Source organism: Vulpes vulpes, chromosome 7, assembly GCF_048418805.1.
Source record: "Vulpes vulpes isolate BD-2025 chromosome 7, VulVul3, whole genome shotgun sequence".
Lineage (NCBI taxonomy): Eukaryota > Metazoa > Chordata > Mammalia > Carnivora > Canidae > Vulpes > Vulpes vulpes.
In genome coordinates this window covers 17,410,641-17,430,899 of record NC_132786.1, presented here as the reverse complement: position 1 = coordinate 17,430,899, position 20,259 = coordinate 17,410,641, and the positions used below count along the sequence as shown (strand labels likewise).

General features: G+C 57.2%; 1 protein-coding gene across 3 annotated transcripts in view; it reads left to right on the top strand.

Annotated features, from left to right (window-relative positions):
• The window catches only part of LOC140599792 (adenylate cyclase type 1-like), a 235,942-nt gene that overhangs the window by 55,119 nt on the left and 160,564 nt on the right, over positions 1 to 20,259 (top strand). For 2 of the 3 annotated variants that reach the window (XM_072765003.1, XM_072765004.1), the window contains exon 4: positions 18,248 to 18,375. The exons of the other annotated variant lie outside the window; for it this stretch is intronic. In XM_072765003.1, the coding sequence (XP_072621104.1) occupies positions 18,248 to 18,375 (128 nt within the window). The remainder of the gene's footprint in view (positions 1 to 18,247; positions 18,376 to 20,259) is intronic. 3 annotated transcript variants of the gene reach the window in all.

Sequence of the window (20,259 nt, the reverse complement as noted above, 5' to 3'; positions counted from 1 at the left end):
AGATGATGGGTTGGCAATACTCTCAGGTAGATGTCCAGGTGGAGGTGTGGACGGGGAAGGAAGTACTTGCGGAAGGAAAGGCAGAGGCCCGGCCTGAAGGTACAACTTCGAGAGGTGGGGTGGCCTGTAGCTGCAGCCTGCACCTCCGGCGGGTGTGGAGACGGGGTGCGAGGTAGAGGAGCAAGCCTTTGGCGGTCCTCCTGCAGGTCAGGTGAAAAGGATGGAGGCCGCAGCAGTATCACCGAGGGCAGCTTGTCAGGGCAAACGGTGGACTGCGGACGTCTTAACTCTGAGTAACAAAGGGCTTCAAGGAGGGACTTAATATTCGTGTCCAGGATTATCTGTAACATCAAGACAGATTTAGGCAGTCACATTCATAGCGAGCTTGAATTGGAGTTTGTTGAACTGGATGGTTTTGGGAGATTCCATCGTCTCCTGAGCCCTGATGTTCTGTAATGTCAGAACCACGTGTCCAGATGGTGCCTGGGCCGTGTCCCACGAGGTTTGGTCATTGTGGCTTTTCTTTTACTGGTCTGAGGAACCCGCAAGTCTCTTTTCCTCTGTCCGTCCTCTCCTCTGTCCAGTCTATCCACAGGTCATTCGGATGGAGCAGGTTAATCAGGACCAGCCGCATTTACGTTTCCTCACATGAGCTACTAGGGTGCGAGTGAATCTCGAACCCCCTGCAGTGTCCTGCTCTTGTGTATTGTGACGGGTTCGGTGCCTGGGTCCGATGGTTGAGGCCCTGCTACGTGACTTCAGGACTATTTCCCTTGGGTGGTCTCTTCTGTGATCCTCCGGGTAAGAGCTGTTTTTCCAGTCTCTTCCTGCCAACATATTCTTACATGTTTATGGCTTGGAGGTAGTTTAATTCTTTTTTTTTTTTAATTTTTATTTATTTATGATAGTCACAGAGAGAGAGAGAGAGAGAGAGAGAGGCAGAGACACAGGCAGAGGGAGAAGCAGGCCCCATGCACCGGGAGCCCGACTTGGGATTCGATCCCGGGTCTCCAGGATCGCGCCCTGGGCCAAAGGCAGGCGCCAAACCGCTGCGCCACCCAGGGATCCCTTGGAGGTAGTTTAAAATAATGAAGCCTTTATTCCATGATTTATCCTCTATTTTTATATATTTAAAAGTTGCTCATTTCACGGTTGGTATTTTGCGCATCATGAACTCTCATAGTTACTCATTTGGGAATTTGAGATTTTTTGTATTTCAGTATATAGTTTCGTAGTTTTTTAATCCATTGCAATGTTGATGAAATTGTCATAGTTATTCACTTGTTTTATCATTTAACTATTAAAAAAGATTTATATTTTTTCTATTAGTGATCTCACCACTTGATCTACTGAGTTGTCTTCAAAGAATTCATTAAGATTATGCAATGAAACCCCATACGTGTTTTAAAGTCTAATCGTATTGTATCATTATATCCGTGGTCTTAAACTGTTAGCAGAGTGAGAGAAAAAGTAAATAGTGTGATTTGATCAAATGCCGTGTTTCCATCGCTCTCGCTCACTGCGTCGAGCAAGCGGGGTTCACGGTTTTCCTGTTTACTTGTCACTTTAACTTGGTTACACCGCTTTATTCTCTGTCCCCTGCAGCTTTGAGTTGGTCCCCACCCCCTTTATTTTCTGGTCTTTAATCTTTGCATATTATAACTCTTCCATCATTCCACAAGTGCTCACGCCTCCTTCTCTTTGCATGAAGCACTATGGTAGCAGAGTGTTTGCCAGCATCACCGTTGTTTCAGACCGCTCTGGGCCTGTGTCTTCGTTCCGTGATTTGGGAATTGTGAGGCCTTTGGCAAGGAGCTTAGAGTTTCTATGTGTAAAAGGAAGTAATAATAATATTTAGTTCAGAAAGTTGTGAAATTTAAATAACGTGTCGTAAATTTTTGAATGCTTCGCTGACTACTCAATGCGTTACCTAAAAGGTTTTTTAAAAATCTGATTCAAATATACTATTTTCCTCCAGTCTCCCTCCAAACCCCAAATGGCCAGAACTTGATTTTCCCCTATTGTGTTTCTACACGACGTACTGTTCTTTTGAAGGCGGTGTCTCTTCCCAACCCTCACCCCCCGCCACAGCTGCTTTTCGGATTTCCCTTTTGTTTTTGTTTTTCTGTATTTTGATGATCACGTGACCTGTGTGTGATGCGTGCCTGTGTGTATATGTGCACGCATGTGCTGTGTGTGCCTGTAAGCGCACATGTGTTTTCATTCTGCCTCTTGAATATGGGGGTTGGTGTCTTTCTTCAGTTTGGGATCCTTGGCCGTTCTCTCTCTGGATGTTGCTTCTGTCTCTGTCCCTCTTTCCCTGGGACCTCAAGTACAAGTATGATGGGCCTTTTGCAGTGGACCGTGTGTCTTCTGTTCTTTTCATTGCTTCTTCTGCTTGCTCTCCGGTTTTGGTATTGTCTGTGTGCTCTGTGTCAGAACCCACCAATCTTGTCCTTTCCTGTGCCATCCGAGTTTTCTGTTAAGCCATCGATGAATGCTTGATGAAAGATAGTTTATTTCATAGGTCTAGAATATCCATGTGATTTCTTCATATGCATTACACTCTTCTCATTCAGTTCTCCATCTGTTGCATCCACTTCTGTCCATCTTGTTACCTGTTTCTCTTACCAAGATGATCTTACTTACTTGACAGTCTTTGCTTATTTTTATTCTGAATTATTGGTTGCATTTTCCTTCCCGTGTACGTTTCTGGTAATTCTTTGGATGTGTGCCTAACACGGTGAATGAAAGAACATCGAGGGCCAGATGGTTTATTTGGTTGGTCGATAGTCCCTTCTTCTCTTTGGTGCATTGAGCTGGCCGTCGTTGCCCCTGTAATTTGTCCCTGTTTTTCCCCTGTGGACACTCTGTGTTTTGATTGAGACCCACTAGGCAGAAGCAGGCTCTTTGTCCTCAGCACTGGAAGGCCTCACAAGCACTAGCTAGTCCTTTCAGGGATTTGGAGCGTCATACTTAGTCTTCTGCCCCATGCAGCTCAGTCGTCTGGCAGCTCCCACGTGGGTGGGTCTGTGCTTGTGGGAAACCCATTCTCGCTAGCAGAGGCTCATCCCATCCCGTAGGTACTGTGAGGCCACGGTGAGCTTCGCTCGGTCCCGTCCCCTTCACCTCCCACCTTGCCAAAGCACACGTCCTATGGGAATGTCAGCGTTGCATCTTGGCCTCCTTGAGTTTCCAGTGTGTCACTGTATGGTGGTGGTGTCCTCTTATCCCAGTGGAGCTGATGTCCTGAGCTGGAATCGGCAAGTGGCCTGGGGACAGAATGGTGCCCCATCATCAGCCTCCCCAGGGAAGGGCTCTCTGTCCTCTGCACGGATCCTTTACCTAGCTCTGGGCATCTGACAGCTTCCTGACTATCGCCAGGAGCACATCTGTGCGTAACCAGCCTTTTCTGGTTGCTGGGATGGAGGCTTTGGCTTGCACCATGTAAGTATGTGTGTATCTTCTCAGGAAGTATAAGTCCCTGATTTAATAAAAAGCTTAGAAATTGTGATTTGTTAATACCTGAAAGATTGTGGTGAGCAAGTTCTTGGTAACTGATGATGCACATAGCGAGTGCCCCATTACTGCTTTTTTAATTGGATGCAGAGTTCTTTGTTCACTGTACACAAGAATGTGTGATTTTTTCATTCTTTCTTTTAGATTGTGTTCAAATTCCAGTTAGTTAACATATAGTGTAGTATGAGATTCAGGGGTAGAATGGAGTGATTGATCAGTTGCATATAACACCTAGTGCTCATCACTTCACATGCCCTCCTTAATGCCCATCCCCCAGGTACCACATCCCCCACCCACCTCCCCTCGGGTGACTCTCACTTTGTTTCCTGGGATTAAGAGTCTCTTATGGTTTGCCTCCCGCTCTGTTTTTATCTCATTGTATTTTTCCTTCTCTTCCCCATGCCCATCAGTTTCGTTTCTTGAATTCCACACATGAGTGACCCAGAGGGCTGACACACCCAGCCAGAGAAGCAGGGCGCCCGGGGCGCAAGGCAGCCCTGAGCCAGCAGGTATCCCCAGGACTTTACAGCAGCTGCTGTGGGAGGCTGAGGTCCAGGGTGTGGGGAGGCAGGAGGCGCGGCCGAGTCCTGGCACCTTCCCCACCAGAGGCCGTCTCCCTACATGCAACGTCGGGCTGCCCCAAACCCTACACGCAGCATGTTCGCCAGATGCCCATGCGCCTGGGGGTTGAAATGGCAGGGGTCCGGAGCACCCTGGGTGAAGGAGGACCCCAGAGCTGTGTGGGGCCCCACGTGGCCCCTCTCCCGCAGCCTTGTGGCTGCTTCTGCAGCAGAGCTCCTCTTCGCTGGGGACCCGCCCCCCAGACCAACAGACAGCTGACAGGTGGCCCCCGGGGCTCCTACGCCTTTGAGCTCGAGCACAAGCTCCTGCTTGGCAGCCCCTCCGTGGCACCTGCCAACCGAGACCCTCTGCAGGCCAGGCACATGATGGAGGGCTCCTAGGCCCCTGCTGCGGGCTGCCAGGAGACCCAGCCCCAGGCCACGCGATGGCCCTGACCTGGGAAGCTTCCCAACCACCGGCCCTGCAGGAGAGCCTGCCCCAGACCACCAGCCGCCCCACCGCTATACCCATACCAGGACCCGTCCTCGGGGAGAAGCGCCTGGGCTGTTGGGGATCGGTCGGCAAATGACGCCAGGGGCCTACCCCCCGCCCTGCAGAGCGTCTGGTGGTACCAGTCCTGTGCCACACGGATGGCAGAGGCAGGGAGGCCCCACTGGAGCAGCGTGCGGGGGGGGCGGGCAGTCCAACTCCAGCCTCAGGGTCATGCCTTCCTCTGTGGCCCTCACACCGTGTTTGCATGTAAACGTCCCCGAGTGCATCCGCCTCTGGCTAAACCGCGTTGGAAGCAGCATGATGGAGAAGGCGGCAGGCCCGGCCTGGTTTCCACCTCCATGCTAGCCAGACGGGAGACCACCCAGCCGGGACAGCCCCGCCAGGCTGCTGTGCCTGCCGTCCTGGCGGGGTGACACTCACCACGTACCCCCCTCAGCTTGGGCTCCAGTATCCGTGGGCCTGGTCCCCTCAGGGCTATTGGAACACATAAGGCTGTACCCAGGTCCGGGCTCAGCAGCACAGGGCAAGCCAGGGCAGATGTCGGGCTGCACGCATGCCGACCTCTGGAGGCCAGCCAGCCCTCAAGAATCACATCCAGGAAAGGAACTCGGGGTGGGGGAAGGGGAGGTGGGCGGGGGGTGGGGGTGACGGGGTGAAGGGCACTGATGGGGGCACTTGATGGGGTGAGCACTGGGTGTTATTCCATATGTTAGCAAATTGAACACCAATAAAAAGTCAATTTACAAAGGAAAAAGAAAGGAACTGACACATGTTTCCTAACTGATGGGAATGCTAAATCCCAGTTAGATATTAGCAAAAATTCAAGATATAACATTTTTCCCATCGATGTTCCAAAAAAAAAAAAAAGAATGACACCCAGGGAGAGCCCCTGGTGCTTGAGCAGATGGCTGAGCGGGGAGCAGAGCCTGAAATGATGGTGTTACCCCCCCACTCTCCGAGGCTGGGACAGGTGCCAGTGGGAGGCCCACGGGAGCACCAGCCTGCCTGTGGGGCAGACCCGGGTGGCTGCGGGTCTGTCCTCAGGTGGGCAGTCCTGGGCTCACTCCTCTCCACACCAGAACTGCCGCCTCCCGGACACTTCCTTTCTACATAGAACATGGAGACCGTTCTCCCTCCCACACGTTTTGGGGCAAACTGTTGAAAGATGGGACCTCTCCTCCCTGGCAGATAATCTTTGGTCCTGGGCACTTGTGCACTAATGCCAGCACGCATCCTCCATTCACTCGAGAAGCGTCGCCAGAGCCTGCCCATGAGCACAATCCCCGGGACTGGAGTGCAGCCGAAGTGCTGTGCCCGGGGGGGGTGCAGGCAGATGGGTGAGCCTGGCACCGCAGGGCGAGACTCGCTCCACGGGGTGCCGGGGTGGGGTGTCCTCTGGCTGAAGCTTCGGGATCCTGTGCTCAGTTCAGCTTTTCAGAACCTGCTGGAGACCTGTGTCAGCTCTGCAACGACAATCCTTTTTTCTTGAAAGCTCATGAGATTTCTGAAAACCACAGGTTAGAGCAGACACAGTTCAGAAGACACTGAGGAATCCCCGACTTTGGCGTCTGCTTTGTCCGTGAGCCAGGGACCTCGTGGCAGGAGTTCCGGAAACGCACACACGCAGAGAAGAGTCTTGGAAGCAAGTGACACACATGGACGCCGAAGTGCTTAAATACAGATTTATTGCAAACCGTCACTGGAGAGGGGACTTCACGGGCGGGCACCCTGGTCTCCGCGGACCTTGGCTGACGGAGCTCAGTGGCCAATCTGAGGCGGCCGCATCTGAAGTGAGAAAACACGCAGGCTGCGCCGGCTCCAGGGCCCAGGCCGGCAGCAATGGGCAGAGGACACCCACGAGGACGGCCCGCCATCCGCCGCATGGCCTGGTGCCCCAGCCCGCCACTCTGACGCTGGTGAGCCGCTGCCACGGCAGGCGGGGTGGGCCAAAACACAACACTGAAAATGACGTCAGATAGAGAAGACGACGGGCCATGGCGTCCATGGCTCCCCAGTCTCCCGAGTAGATGGGGTACGGTGCACGTCCCCCGTCGTCACACCAGGAGACCCCGACGAGACCATCGAGACCGGTTCTTACACACGTGCGTGCCATGAAAGCCCTGGGACGTGGGACAGGTTGGCAAATCCTGGGACCCTGAGGATGGGGTCTCAGCAGCTCCAGCAACAGGCTCCGGCCCAAGTATGGGGGCAGAGCTCTGCGCCGCCTTGGCCATTCTCCTCCAGCCACCTGGTGTCTACACCTCCTTCCATGGCACGAGAGCCACCCGATGCTTCCCAGGGGCTGCTTCGGACATACTCAGGAATCCCCACCGATTCCTGGCCACCTCGAGCCACAAACCTGCCCCCACACAACCGACGAGTCAGCTCCCGCCTACTCAAGCCCTTTGAAGGGGGCCGTTTCTGGAGGAACCATCACCTTGAAAGGAGTCCTCCTCAGCCCCCAGGACAGCCCCCGAGGGAAGGTCCCAGGATACCTGCCAGCTGACAGCCCCAAGGAGCAGCGCGAACGCGGCCTGCGGGCCTGGGGTGGCTCAGGCCCCACGGGCAGAGCAGAGGCAGGAGGAGAGGCCGCGGCTGTGTCTCCCGAGGGCATCCGGTCGGCTCCCCAACAAGGACCAGGCCCCACAGAGGACGTGGGAGGACAGTTCCTGCTGCGTCTGTGGCCTACTCGGGAAGGTGTCCCCACATCCGGCAGCGCCGACCAAGAGCCCCAGTCTGGTCTCCCCGACGGGGCTGAGCAGCCGGCAGACTCACACACACACAAACACACACGAAGCGAGAGCACAAGCATGGGTGTGCAAGAGAGATGAAGGCCAGGGCCCCCGCGCCCCCCTCGGCAGCAGCCGGCCCAGAACCCACTCCCCGGGCCCAGCACAAGGAAGCAGAGCCCACGCAGCAGCAGCAAGAGGAGAGCGGGTGGCCTGCGTCCCGCTTGCCCCATGCTGCTCCCCAAGTGTGGAGACGCAGGGCCGGGCGCCGCGGGTTCACCCTTCTTTTTCAAACGATTTTTTTTATTGGAGTTCAGTTTGCTGTCATGTAGCATAACACCCAGTGCTCATCCCAACAACTGCCTCCCTCAGTTCCAATCACCCAGTCACCCCAACCCCCCACCCACTTCCCTTCCACTACCCCTTGTTCTTTTCCCACAGTTAGGTGTCTCTCATGTTTTGTCACCCTCTCCGATATTTTCACTCCTTTTCTCTCCTTTCCCTTTATTCCCTGTCACTAATTTTTATATTCCCCAAATGAATGAGACCATGTAATGTTTGTCCTTCTCCCATTGACTTATTTCACTCAACATAATACCCTCTAGGTCCCTCCACGTCGAAGCAAATAGGGGGTATTTGTCATTTCTATTGGCTGAGTAATACTCCATTACATAGGTAGAACACATCTTCTTTATGCATTCATCTGTCGGTGGGCACCGAGGCTCCTTCCACAGTGTGGCTATTGTGGACATTGCCGCAATAATCATCGGGGTGCAGGTGTCCCGGCGTTTCACTGCGTCCGTATCTTTGGGGTAAATCCCCAGCAGTGGAATTGCTGGGTCGCACGGCAGCTCTATTTTGAAGTCTTTGAGGAAGCCCCACCCACACAGTTTTCCAGAGTGGCTGCACCAGTTCACATTCCCACCAGCAGTGCAGGAGGGTTCCCCTTTCTCCACATCCTCTCCAACATTTGTGGTTTCCTGTCTGGCTAATGTTCACCATTCTCACTGGTGTGAGGTGGTATCTCATTGTGCTTTTGAGTTGTGTTTCCCTGATGGCCAGTGATGCGGAGCATTGTCTCATGTGCTTGGTGGCCACGTCTATGTCTTCCTCTGTGACATTTCTGTTCATGTCTTTTGCCCATTTCATGATTGGATTGTTGGTTTCTTTGCTGTAGAGTAGAATGAGTTCTTTAGAGATCTTGGACACTGGCCCTTTATCTGACGGTCATTTACAAATATCTTCTCCCATTCTGTGAGTTGTCTTTTAGTTTTGTTGAGCATTTCTGGTGTTGTGCGGAAGCTCCTCATCTTGATGAAGTCCCAGTGATTCATTTTGGCTCTTGTTTCCCTGGCCTTCCTGGATGTATCTTGCAAAAAGTTGCTCTGGCCACGTTTCAGAAGGGTGTTGCCTGTGTTCTCCTCTCGGATTTTGATGGCTTCCTGTCTCACATTTACATCTTTCATCCATTTTGAGTTTCTCTTTGTGTTCGGTGGTGTGAGAGAATGGTCCAGTTTCATTCCTCTGCGTGTGGCTGTCCAATGTTCCCAACAGCATTTATTGAAGAGACTGTCTTTTTTCCGGTGGATGGTGTTTCTTGCTTTGTCGAATATTAGTTGACCATAGAGTTGAGGGTCCACTTGTGGATTCTCCGTTCTGTTCCATTGACCTATGTGTCTGTTTTTGTGCCAGGACCACACTGTCTTGATGAGCACAGCTTTGTAGTACAACTTGACATCCAGCATTGTGATGCCCCGGCTCTGGTTTTCTTTTTTCATATTCCCCTGGCTACTTGGGGTCTTTTCTGATTCCACACTAATCTTCAGATGATTTGTTCCAACTCTCTGAAGAAAGTCCATGGTATTTCGATAGGGATTGCGTTCCATGTGTAAATTGCCCTGGGTCACGTGGACATTTTCAATATATATATATATATATGAATTCTTCCAATCCAGGAGCATGGAATAGTTTTCCATGTCTCTGTGTCTTCCTCAGTTTCTTTCAGACGTGCTCTGTAGTTTTTTGGGTAGGGAACCTTTACCTCTCTGGTTAGGTGTATTCCTAGGTATCTCATGCTTTTGGGTGCAATTGTCAATGGGACTGACTCCTTAATTTCCCTTTCTTCAGTCTCATTGTTAGTATATAGAAATGCCACTGATTCCTGGGCATTGATTTGGTATCCTGCCACGCTGCCGAATTTCCTGTATGAGTTCTAGCAATCTTGGGGTGGAGTCTTTTGGGTTTTCTAGGTACAGTATCATGTCATCTGCGAAGAGGGAGAGTTTGACCTCTTCTTTGCCAATTTGAATGCCTTTTATTTCTTTTTGCTGCCTGATTGCTGAAGCTAGGACTTGTAGTAGTATGTTGAGTAGCCGTGGTGAGAGTGTACGTCCCTGTCGTGTTCCTGATCTTAGGGGAAAGGCTCCCAGCATTTTCCCATCGGGAATGATATTTGCTATGGGCTTTTCATAGATGGCTTTGAAGATGCTGAGGAATGTTCCGTCTATTACTACAGCGTCAAGAGTTTTGATCAGGAATGGATGCTGTATTTTGTCAAATGCTTTCTCTGCATGTATTGAGAGGATCATCTGGTTCTTGTTTTTTCTCCTGTTGATGTGATCCATCCCACTGACTGCTTTACGAGTGTTGAACCAGCCTTGCATCCCGGGGATAAATCCACTTGGTCATGGCGAGTAATCTTCTTTATGTACTGTTGGATCCTGTCGGCTCGTATCTTGAGAATGTTTGCATCCGTGTTCTTCGGGGATATCGGTCTGTAATTCTCCTTTTTGGTGGGGTCTTTGTCTGGTTTTGGAATTAAGGTGATGCTGGCCTCATAGAACGAGTTTGGAAGTGTGAATGGACCTAAAGTACCACGATGTATAATTTAAAAGCATCAGAGTCAATTTTGTACAAAGTTAACTTACCCTTTATTACAAATAAAATTCATGAAGCAATTATAGAGGTTTATGAAAAACACAAAATACAGAAACAGCACAATGAAAGGGGCGGGGAAGGCTTCAGTTGTGCTGCAGCCATCACAAGCTGCTGCTCGGGGGCCGAGGCTGGTGGCTCCACTGAGGCAGGTGACAGCTCCGGCCCTTCGATGAACTCGAGATGAACTCGAGAGCCAGCACCGGGACCTGCTCCTCCTTCTGGGGTGGCCAAGAAGCAGGTGGCTCCTCCAGATCGGGACAGTGAATCAGAGGTATGACCACCAGGTACCTTGGCTTGACCTCAGCAGCCAGCATCTTGGCCCAGGCCTAGCTCTCAGCACCAGCAGCCGGGACAGGCTCGATCACCTCAGGCCCAGGAGCTTCAGCAGGCCCCACAGTCGGCCTCGGGCGGGCTCTTGCTGCGGTGGTTCAGGGTGTTGCTCGGGGTCCAAAGCGGGTTGCTCCCCTGAGTGAGGCGGCTGCTCTGGCACATCGATGACCTCCATAGCAGGTGGTGGGGCCCGTTCGGCCTCCAGGGCTCCCAAGGGTGCAGGTGGCTCTACCAGGTCAGGACAGGGATTCAGAGGTCTGACCACCACGTGTCTCGTCTTGAACACAGCAGCTGGCATCCCGGCTCGGGCCAAGCCCTCAGCACCATCAGCCGGGACCGGCTCGATCACCTCAATCCCAGGAGCCTCAGCAGGCTCTACTGTCGGCCTCGGGCGGGCTCTTGCCGCGGTGGTTCAGGGTGTTGCTCGGGGTCCGAAGCCCGTTGCTCCCCTGAGTGAGGCGGCTGCTCCGCCACATCGATGACCTCGATTGCCGGTGGTGGGGCCCGTTCGGCCTCCAGGGCTCCCAAGGGTGCAGGTGGCTCTTCCAGCTCAGGCCAGGGATTCAGAGGTCTGACCCCCACGGGTCTTACCTTGTACACAGCAGCTGACGTCAGGCCTCGGGCCGAGCACTCAGCTCCCCCAGCCGGGACCAGCTCCTTCCCCTGAGCCCTGGAAGGTGCAGCAGGCCCCACAGTCGGGGCTCGGGGGGGCTCTTGCGGTGGTTCAGGTTGTTGCTCGGAGTCCGAAGCCGGTTGCTCCACTGGCACATCGATGACCTCCATAGCCGGTGGTGGGGCCCGTTCGGCCTCCAGGGCTCCCAAGGGTGCAGGTGGCTCTTCCAGCTCAGGCCAGGGATTCAGAGGTGTGACCGCCACGTGTCTTACCTTGTATACAGCAGCTGACGTCAGGCCTCGGGCCGAGCGCTCAGCTCCAGCAGCTGGGACCAGCTCCATCCCCTGAGACCCTGAAGGTGCAGCAGGCCCCACCGTCGAAGCCCTGGCATGCTCTTGGGGTGGTTCAGGGTGTTGCTTGGGGTCCGCAGACAGAGTATCATCTCCAAGAAGACAAAGTATCATCACCAGGATGGACTTTCCACGTCCCTCTCAAATCAAGGACACGCTACCCACCGCTCAACGTGTGTGAGTGCAAGAGCCCTGGGAGGTCTCCCCAAACTGCAGTCCATGGGGATGGGGTGTGAGCCTATCCAGTGCTCCCGGCCCAGCAGCATGGAGGCTTGATCTGTGTGGCCCACCCTGTCCCCAACTCAGCCACCCCAGTCCTCCTCACCTCCACCCTCAAACTCCACTTGATGGAGTTTTACAAAACGGCAACGGTAACGCTCCACACGACAGTCGAGCACTGAGCCTGGCACATATTGCCCTGTGAATTTCAGCAGCTTTGTCAGGGCAGGAAATTCTGGGGGATCGTGGAAGTCCTCCTCATAGTAGTCCAGCCAGATGGTCAGGAAGGAGGTCAGGGCGCTGGGGAGGGACAGGTGGGCAGAGGCGTCAGAAGACAGGGCTCCTCACACAGAGGTGTCCCGGGGAAGCCCTGCAGGAACCGGGGCCCTAGGCCCCCAGCGTGGGGCTGTCGGAGGCCAGTGCTGCTCCTTGTCCACCTGCCACCTGGCGGTCCTACCTGCCACAGCCCTGCTCACTGAGGAGGGGCTGGCACGAAGCCTCTGTGCATGGGAGCCCATGACCAGCAGTGTGACCATCACTGTCTTTCCCGGGGAACCTTCCCTCCTGTGGGTCTGCCCAGCCTCACTCACGAGGGGCCCCCAGGGGATGTCCTTCCACTGACTCTAATCTCCCACGGGCGGGGGCCGACTGGTCCGTGAGCCCTCACTGGCTCTCCTGAGCACCTGCCGTGCCCCCGGGTCCAGGTGCCACCAGATTGGTGAGTGCGATGCTCCCCACACCCTCTGCTCTGGGTCCCAGGTGTGGGGCAGACAGAGGGTTGGGGGAATGGGCATGGAGGAGGTCCCTTTGGCGTCCCAGTGCTCTCCCACAAAGCCCGCACCCCACCCACGGCTCTCCTTTGCTCTTTCCCTGACGGGGCCTCAGACCTCTGCCCTGTCACAGGAATTGAAGACGTGTGCGATGAGGGGTCCAGCAGAACCCTCCGACCCACAGCCCCCTCGTGGCCCTCCTGGAGAGGGAAGGCTCCCCTGCATGAGCCAGAGCTCACTCACATTTCCCACTGGTCCCGGATTCCTTCCTTCTTGCAGGAAGCTACGATGCATCGATATCTAGAGGAGGGCGGGGGGCATCACATGAATCGTCCTGTGGACCCAACCTCTCCTCATAGGTGCTGTCACCCTCTGAACCCCAACTAGTCCAGAACCCTGGGGGGCCGTCAGCTCTGTGCATTGGGCCACGGGCAGCTCCTGGAGAAGTACCTGCACCCGCTGGAACTTTCTGAATGATTAAGGAATGAAAGGGCTCCGGCCAGGCCCATGGCCGATATCCAAGTGGGCCTGGGTGCCCAGGTGTCCCCGGGGAACCCTACTCCACTCCAAATGCCCCAGGATACAGATCCCAGGTGGACTCCGTTTCAATGGCAAAAGAGGCCAGCTCAAGACCCTGGTGACAGTGGGGAGGCGGCACAGGCTTTGTCATGGGGAGAGAACGAAGACTGCTGAGCACAAGCACAGCCCCTCTAGCCGACCTGCCACAGGCCAGGCCCCGGGGGCTGCCCTACAGGACCCGACTAGGCCCTCTGTGACTCTACTCCAGTCGGAGCAGCAGCCCCAGGGGCCAGGAAGTTCAGCCACGTTCCCCAAGACTCCCAACCAGTAGGTATCCCATCCCCCTGGGCTGTGGAGGGTCAGGGAGCTCACTTTGCAAACAGCAGGTCCAGCACCTCTTCAGGGGTGCCATACTCTTCCACAACATTCAAAAAGTCATATAGGGACAGATTGTGCAAGCGCAGCAAGGCAGGCACCAGTTCTTCTACCTCCTGCTGCAGCCGCTCCCTCCGGCTGGGGGTGGTCGGGCAGATCCGATTCCTTCTCAGGGCTGAGGCCCTTTCAGCCTGAGGTGGGACAGAGGGGACGTGCAGCCTGCACTGTAGCCTCCAGACCACCTGGGAGTTGGAGCGCAGGCCAAAGCCCGAGCTCTCAGTGGCTGCGGGGGATGGGGGGGGGGGGGCAGAAGTGCCCACAGCAGGAACTTGGGGCTTGACACCTGCAGCTCAATCACTTAGCATCTGACTCTGGGTTGTGGCTCAGGTCATGGTCTCAGCATCCTGAGATCCCGCCCCTGGCAGGCTCTGCCCTTGGGGCAGAGTGTGCTTGAGGAGACTGTGTCTCCCTCTTCTGCTCCCTGCTCTCTGTCTGTCTCTTAAACGGACAAGCTATCCAGTAAAGAAATAATCTTAGAGGATAAATTAAAAAAAAATATGGATCAATGCAAGGATCTCAAGTGGGAGGGGTCAGTATCCCAGGGCCCCTTGTCAGCTGAGTATTGACAGCACCTCCCTGCATTAACGGCTTCACCCCTTGAATTTGACCACACGTCCCTGTCTCCAGGTGCCCACACGGAGACCTTTCCTTGGGTGGGAGGGCCCAGGGCCTGAGGGTTGCAGGATGTTCAGCGCCGTACTGTGATTTGGCAACAGAAGGGAATCGCATCGAAGTCCTGCATCAGTGAAGGGCTCAGTGGCTGTGGGAACCAACTGGCCTTCTGACATGTTGTGCAGCACACGAGGCCCCTGTGCCTGACCCCGGGAGGGGGGGCAGGGATGCGCTCCTTCAAAACCTAACTGCAGAGCGATAGACATAATACAGTGAGCCCCGTGTCCCTTTGGGGAAAAGTCTCCCAACTCACCAGGACCATGCTCCAGCCTTGGAGAAGGTAGGAAAGGACGTCAGGCCAATGGGGCCTCCTGGGAGCACCAGTTAGGAGAAAGCATAGCACAGTGCAAACTACTGGAGACCGCGTGCGATGAGACATGGTGTGTCTCTTTTTCAAAAGTTTTTGTGGGCAGCCCGGGTGGCTCAGTGGTTTAGCACTGCCTTCAGCTCAGGGCGTGATCCTGGGGACCCAGGATCCAGTCCCACATCAGGCTCCCTGCATGGAGCCTGCTTCTCCCTCTGCTTGTGTCTCTGCCTCTCTCTCTCTGTCTCTCGTGAATAAATAAATAAAATCTTTAAAAAGAGTTAATTATAAAAAAAAGTTGTTATTCATTCATGACACACACAGAGAGAGAGGGGGGGGCAGACACACAGAGGTAGAAGCAGTCCCCATGCAGAGAGCCCGAGGTGGGACTTGATCCCGGGTCTCCAGCATCAGGGCCTGGGCAGAAGGCAGGCGCTAAACCACTGGGCGACCAGGCATCCCCTGAAGGCTCTATTCTGATATTTCTACAATTCTGTGCACAGGGACTCTGCATGCATCTGGCCCAGGCAGGGGCAGGCCCATGGGGGCAAGTTTGGGGAGGAGGGGAATCCAGACTCCTGTCGCAGCAGAAGTCTAGGGGGTAGCGCAGGGGAGCAGAGGCTGGCTTCTGGGACCCGGGGCCCTTCCTGCTGCATCGGTGCCCTGGGTGTCGGGTGGCCCCAGCCCCTGCACTCACCTTGAACTCTTGCAGGCCTCCGTAAGATGTGTTGGGCTCCTTCCAGATCACCACCGGGGTGTCGGGGATGTCCTCTTCCTCCTGCCTCCGCCGCCTCCCGTTGTCCCATGTGCAGCTCTGTATGTCCTGTGTGGAGTTCTGTATGTCCGGTGTGGAGCTCTGTAAAGACAGTGTGGGGCAGCCAGGCAGGAGGCCTCAGCGCCCGGTCTGGCCGCCTCGGTCGGGCCGCACACCCAGCTGACTCCATTGCAGACACACCACAGCACAGCGGGCACACACCTCCCCCAAGGAGAGCAAAGGGATTCGGCTGCAGGGCCTTGGGTTAACTCCTAGTCGGGTAAGAGGGCACCTCAGGAATCCTGTTTCCACCCTGCCCACCGTGACCTCAGGGTGACCCTGAAGGGATCACCGGGGAACCTGCTGCCCTGCACGGTCCTCCATCCTGGATGCGACCTGCCCACACATCCCTGGTTCCCTGAAGAGGAGGGGATGGGGCTGCCCTGGATGGCTGGCACAGGTGGCCTGGCCTGGCCTGGCCTGCTCTGTATTACCCTACGGCGCCTCCTGAAAAACTCCCTGAGGCGTTGAGTTTGACGGTGGCACCAACGTCTCCAGCATTCGAAGCAGCCGCATCCCTGGGGTTCCTGGGGTTCGTCGGAACTGGGAAATTGATTAGGGAACATCTTTCAGTAGCAGAAGTCTCCTGAAAGTGAGCCTGAGGTGGGGCTGCACTAGAATGTGGGGGCCCGGGTGCAGGGTTCCAAGTTCTGTTGGCCTCTGTTGTGAAAGAAGTGACCTCACTGCCTCGGACCCCCTCCCTGAGTCCACTCCTGGAGGAAGCTTCAGGAGCAGCGCTAAGGGCTCCCAATGCCCCCCCCGCCCGCGGGCAATGGGCTGTGTGTACACAGTGACACAAGCGCACCCCTCTCCACAGGCCCCAGGGAAGGGCTGTGTGCAGCCAGGGCCCCAGCCTGGGAATGCACCTGGGGTCAGACACAAATTTCCATTCTTCCCAGGTTTCCACCCCAGAGAAGCCGTTGTGCCCATCGGGGATGGCCTGCCTTGTCTGTGGGTTAGGGATTATCCTAGCAGGTGCTTCCTCCAGACGTCCCCAGGCCACTGTGGTATCATATCTATGATATTCGGGGCGGGTGTCCCATGCAGGAAATACCTCCCACCACGTTCTTCCTTGGTGTGTACATGCGTCCAGGCCCACAAGGTCCCTGTGTGCACACTCGTGGGCACCGGTACCGTCATTCTGGAGGCCCAGGAGATGACAGTCCCACAGGGGCAGGGATGGGGAATAGCCTCCCAAGATCCTAGGCTCCTGAATCCAAGGCAAACCCTACAGTAGGTGTGGGAGTCTTGGCGTAGAAGGTGTGAGGCCGTCCTTATCCTGAAACCCTGCAGCCCCGGGCTGATCGCTGGGAGAACGTCCTGACGCCCAGGACACGGGTGAGGCTTGGCGGTGGCGTCTCGTGCCATCCCTGTGCCCCAGGCCTGCGGACAGGGGACGTTGGGAGAGGGCTCCCTGTCCTTGGCCTGCATGGGCGTCCTGGCCTGCCTGCCCACTGGGGACGATGGGGACGGTGGGGCAAGAGCCCGGAGAGAGCCCAGGGCTGCCTGCTGGCAGGAGGCTTGGCAAGCATGGCTGAGGAATGCAGGCCAGCTGACTCCCAGGGGCCCGGCCCTCGGCTCCCTCGGGGGGGCGTCTGCCTCCGGCCATCTGGCTCCGGCTCCCCAACACCAGCAGAGGACAGGACGCCACCGGCCCGACCTTCCCGCGGGAAACCCGGGAGCTCCTTTCCACAGGCAGGGAGCCCGGCAGGGTCCTAACAGGTGGCTGCCACGGTCCCCCGGAGGCTGAGTGGTCAGAACCGGACGTCCCTGCGGCCAGCTTGCAGTCCACGGGGGAGCCCCAGGGGGCCGGGCAGGCGCCCTGTCCTCTGACGTGGGACGTGGGTGGGGTTACAGGAGGCGGGAGCTGAGGGCTCTCACGGTGAATTCTCAGGTCAACCTGTAGCACCGGAGAACACCAGGATGGGTCGGTCCTTCTGGGCAGGCGGAGGGCAGCATGAGCAGAAGCAGGGGGATGTGCTCTCAGTGGGGCTGCAGTCGCCCGTGGGCCCAGGGCACCCGCGACACTCCCCGTGTGACCACGGCCACGCTTCTTTCTGCTTGTGTTCATTCTGGAAAAGGTCATCGTTTTTCGTGAAGTTTGCGACTTCCGTTAACGTGTAGCGGGCTTGCTGTCCCCTCTGAACGAACGCGTGAATGCGTTTTGGAGAGCGTCTCCGTCGTATCTCGTGGTCACACCCGTGGACCTGAGCCACTCGCGGGAAGGAGTTTTGTGAGGCCGCCTGCTATTTTAGGGACGTAGAGGGGAGTTTTACGGAAGTGTCCGAGGATGATCACAGCCGAGAGCGGCGGGTCAGTGTGTGACAGGTGCTAGGAAGTCTGCCCCCGGGCGACGGCGAGGTGGGCGCGACACTCTTACTGTTGCAAAGTGCCAGAGTGGCAGTTCTGAGATGACCCTGTGTGGCGAGGTCAGGGTGCAGACCCTGGTGCGTCCCTTGCAGCTCGGGCCCCGGCAGGTGACTCTTCATGGACAGCCGCCCACACATCCCGTGGAGGCCAGCCGCGAGGACTCAGGTGTGTGCACCTGCCCTTCAGGGGCTGGTGTCGGGGGTGTCTGGCACCATGCACAGGGGCCAGCAGGTGATGGTCTGAGGTGGTGGTCAGGAGGGGAGCAGTGCTGGTCCCCCTGGAAGAGAGAGCTGGCTCCAGGCTGGGGCTGTGTGGGTGTGCCAGCTGGGCCGCGGGGCGGGCAGGGTGGGGCCCTTGCGTGGGAGCCGGGCTGAGTGCAGGTGTAGGGCCGGGTGAGTGCCCCAGGGTGACCCTAACCACGGCCCTGGGGGCCGCTCACCTTCCTGAGGCTGCCCTGGGCTCCCAGGGGTCCCCTGCCTGTCGTGCTGCACGCTCTGTGGTCTCTGGCACCTGGTGGTGAAAGTGCAGGTGCCCAGGCCCCGGGCGGGTCACTAACCTGGGATTTCTCCTGTCGCCCCCCCTCCCCCTCCAGGAGAACCACTGTCGCCACATGAAGATCCTCGGCGACTGTTGTTACTGCGTGTCCGGCCTCACCCAGCCGAAGACCAACCATGCCCACTGCTGCGTGGAGATGGGCCTGCACATGATCGATACCATCACGTGAGTGCCCCGCGGCGACCGTCCCCGTGGCGACCGCCCCCGCGCTGTCCCGTCCACTCTCCGAGAGCCAGGCCGCATGGCGAGGCGCGTGTGCCTCTGGGACCCCCTCCTCTGCATTTTGCTGGGACGGCATTTCTTCAACCGTGGCCATCCAGGGCATTGTCGGGATGGCGTTAGTGGGGCGGGAAGAAATACGCTTTGTCGCGTAGCCTGGCCGGGCATCCAGGGAGTCAGCCGGGTTCCGCTTGAAGGAATTGCCCGTGCTCAGCCTTGCGCGCCTTGGCATCCAGGTGTCCCGTGCCGAGGGGCCTTCGAGGGAACAGGTGCGCGTCGCCTGGACACCGCGGGCCGGCCGTGTCCACTTCTCAGCCAGCCTATCTCGTCCCATCAGGCAGCAGGATGAAGAGTTAGGGACCCTTGGTCGGGGTAGGAACGGCGTGGGGCTGGGAGGCTGCGCTGGTGGCTGTAGCACCCCTGTGCCCACGTCTCAGCAGCTCAGAGGGGTGGGTGCAGCCCCGCAGGGCGGGCTTAATTCACAGGGAGCACTGTCAACATCCACACTCGGAGCTGAGAAGTGGCGGCAGCAGCGTTGTCTGGGGAACAAGAAAGGGGAGAGAGAGAGATGCAAACGAGGAGGCTCCAAAGTGTGGACGGGTGTGGAGGTGTGGCTTCCCGGAGCCGGGCATCGCCGTCGGGGACAGGGTGGGGGCTCTGCGGGCAGTGGGTCCCTGTGCCAGTGGTGGCGGGTCTGCGCCCGCACCAGGGTTGGGGGCGGGAGAGGCCCCGGTGAGGCCAGCGTGCATCCAGACACTGGAGCCTCTGCCCTCGAGGGGGAGCTGCGCTGGGGCAAGTGGGCAGGGCCAGGCAGGAAGCACAGGTGCGTCTCCCAGAGGGTTCCGAGGCTCCCCCTCGCGACGGCATCTTCTCGTGTCCCCGGCCACGTCCCAGCCATCAGAGCTCCGGGCACCACGTGCCACGAATACGCCTGCGGTTCACATCGCGTCCTTTGTCAGCATGTGACGTATGCCCTGTCGCGCGTCACCCCTCGTGTCACAGCCCGTGCTGTCTTATGTGACGTCGCATGGGGCTCACGCCCAGCAGTTCTCATGTCGCGGCCACATCAGTGTGGAGCATGGCCTGGGTCACGTCCTGTGTCGTTCTGGGACCTCCTGGGCCAAACTGAGGTTGTGCAGGGGGAGGTGCGGGGAGGCAGGTGTCCACTCCCCCGTCAGCCAGTCAGGGGCGCGTCCCCGGCAGGGCCTCGCCAGGCTGCCGCCAACGGCTCGTGCCGTTGATGTCCCTGAGGGCGGTACACTGGCCGCCCCTGCTGGGAGCCTCCTGGGGGGACCTGGTGCCCCCGCTGCCCCCAGGGCTCCTTGGGTGGAAAGGCGCCCGGAGGCGTGCCTGGGACGCCTGGCTGCTCACGCGGGCTCTGGGCCTGCCCTGGTGCGCCCCACCATCGCCGCACCTGGGCAGCCTCGGAGGGATTTCTGTGACGATCTCTTGGCTGCCCCAGCCCGGAGTTCTGCACCTCCCCTCGGCGTGGCTGCTTCTGTGCCATGTGGAGAGGTTGATCGGCCACCTGTCTGCCCCTGCTCCGTTCACTCGGGGCAGTGGGGGCCCCTTGGCTGTGTCTCCTGTCCGCTGAGGCTGAGCTCCAGGCTCCCCGACCCTGTCGGCCGTGAGACCCCGCCTTGGCTTCGGAGGCCGCCCACCCCGGGGCCAGTGGGCATCTTCCTTGGCCTCCAGGGCTGCCGTCTGCGTCGGCTCCGGATCCCCACAGCGTGGAATCCCACGCTTCCATGGCCTCCTGGGATTCCAGGGCCCGGTCTCTGTCTCCACAAACTGGGAGTGTGTGCTGGGCGCCGTCCCGGTTGTGGACAG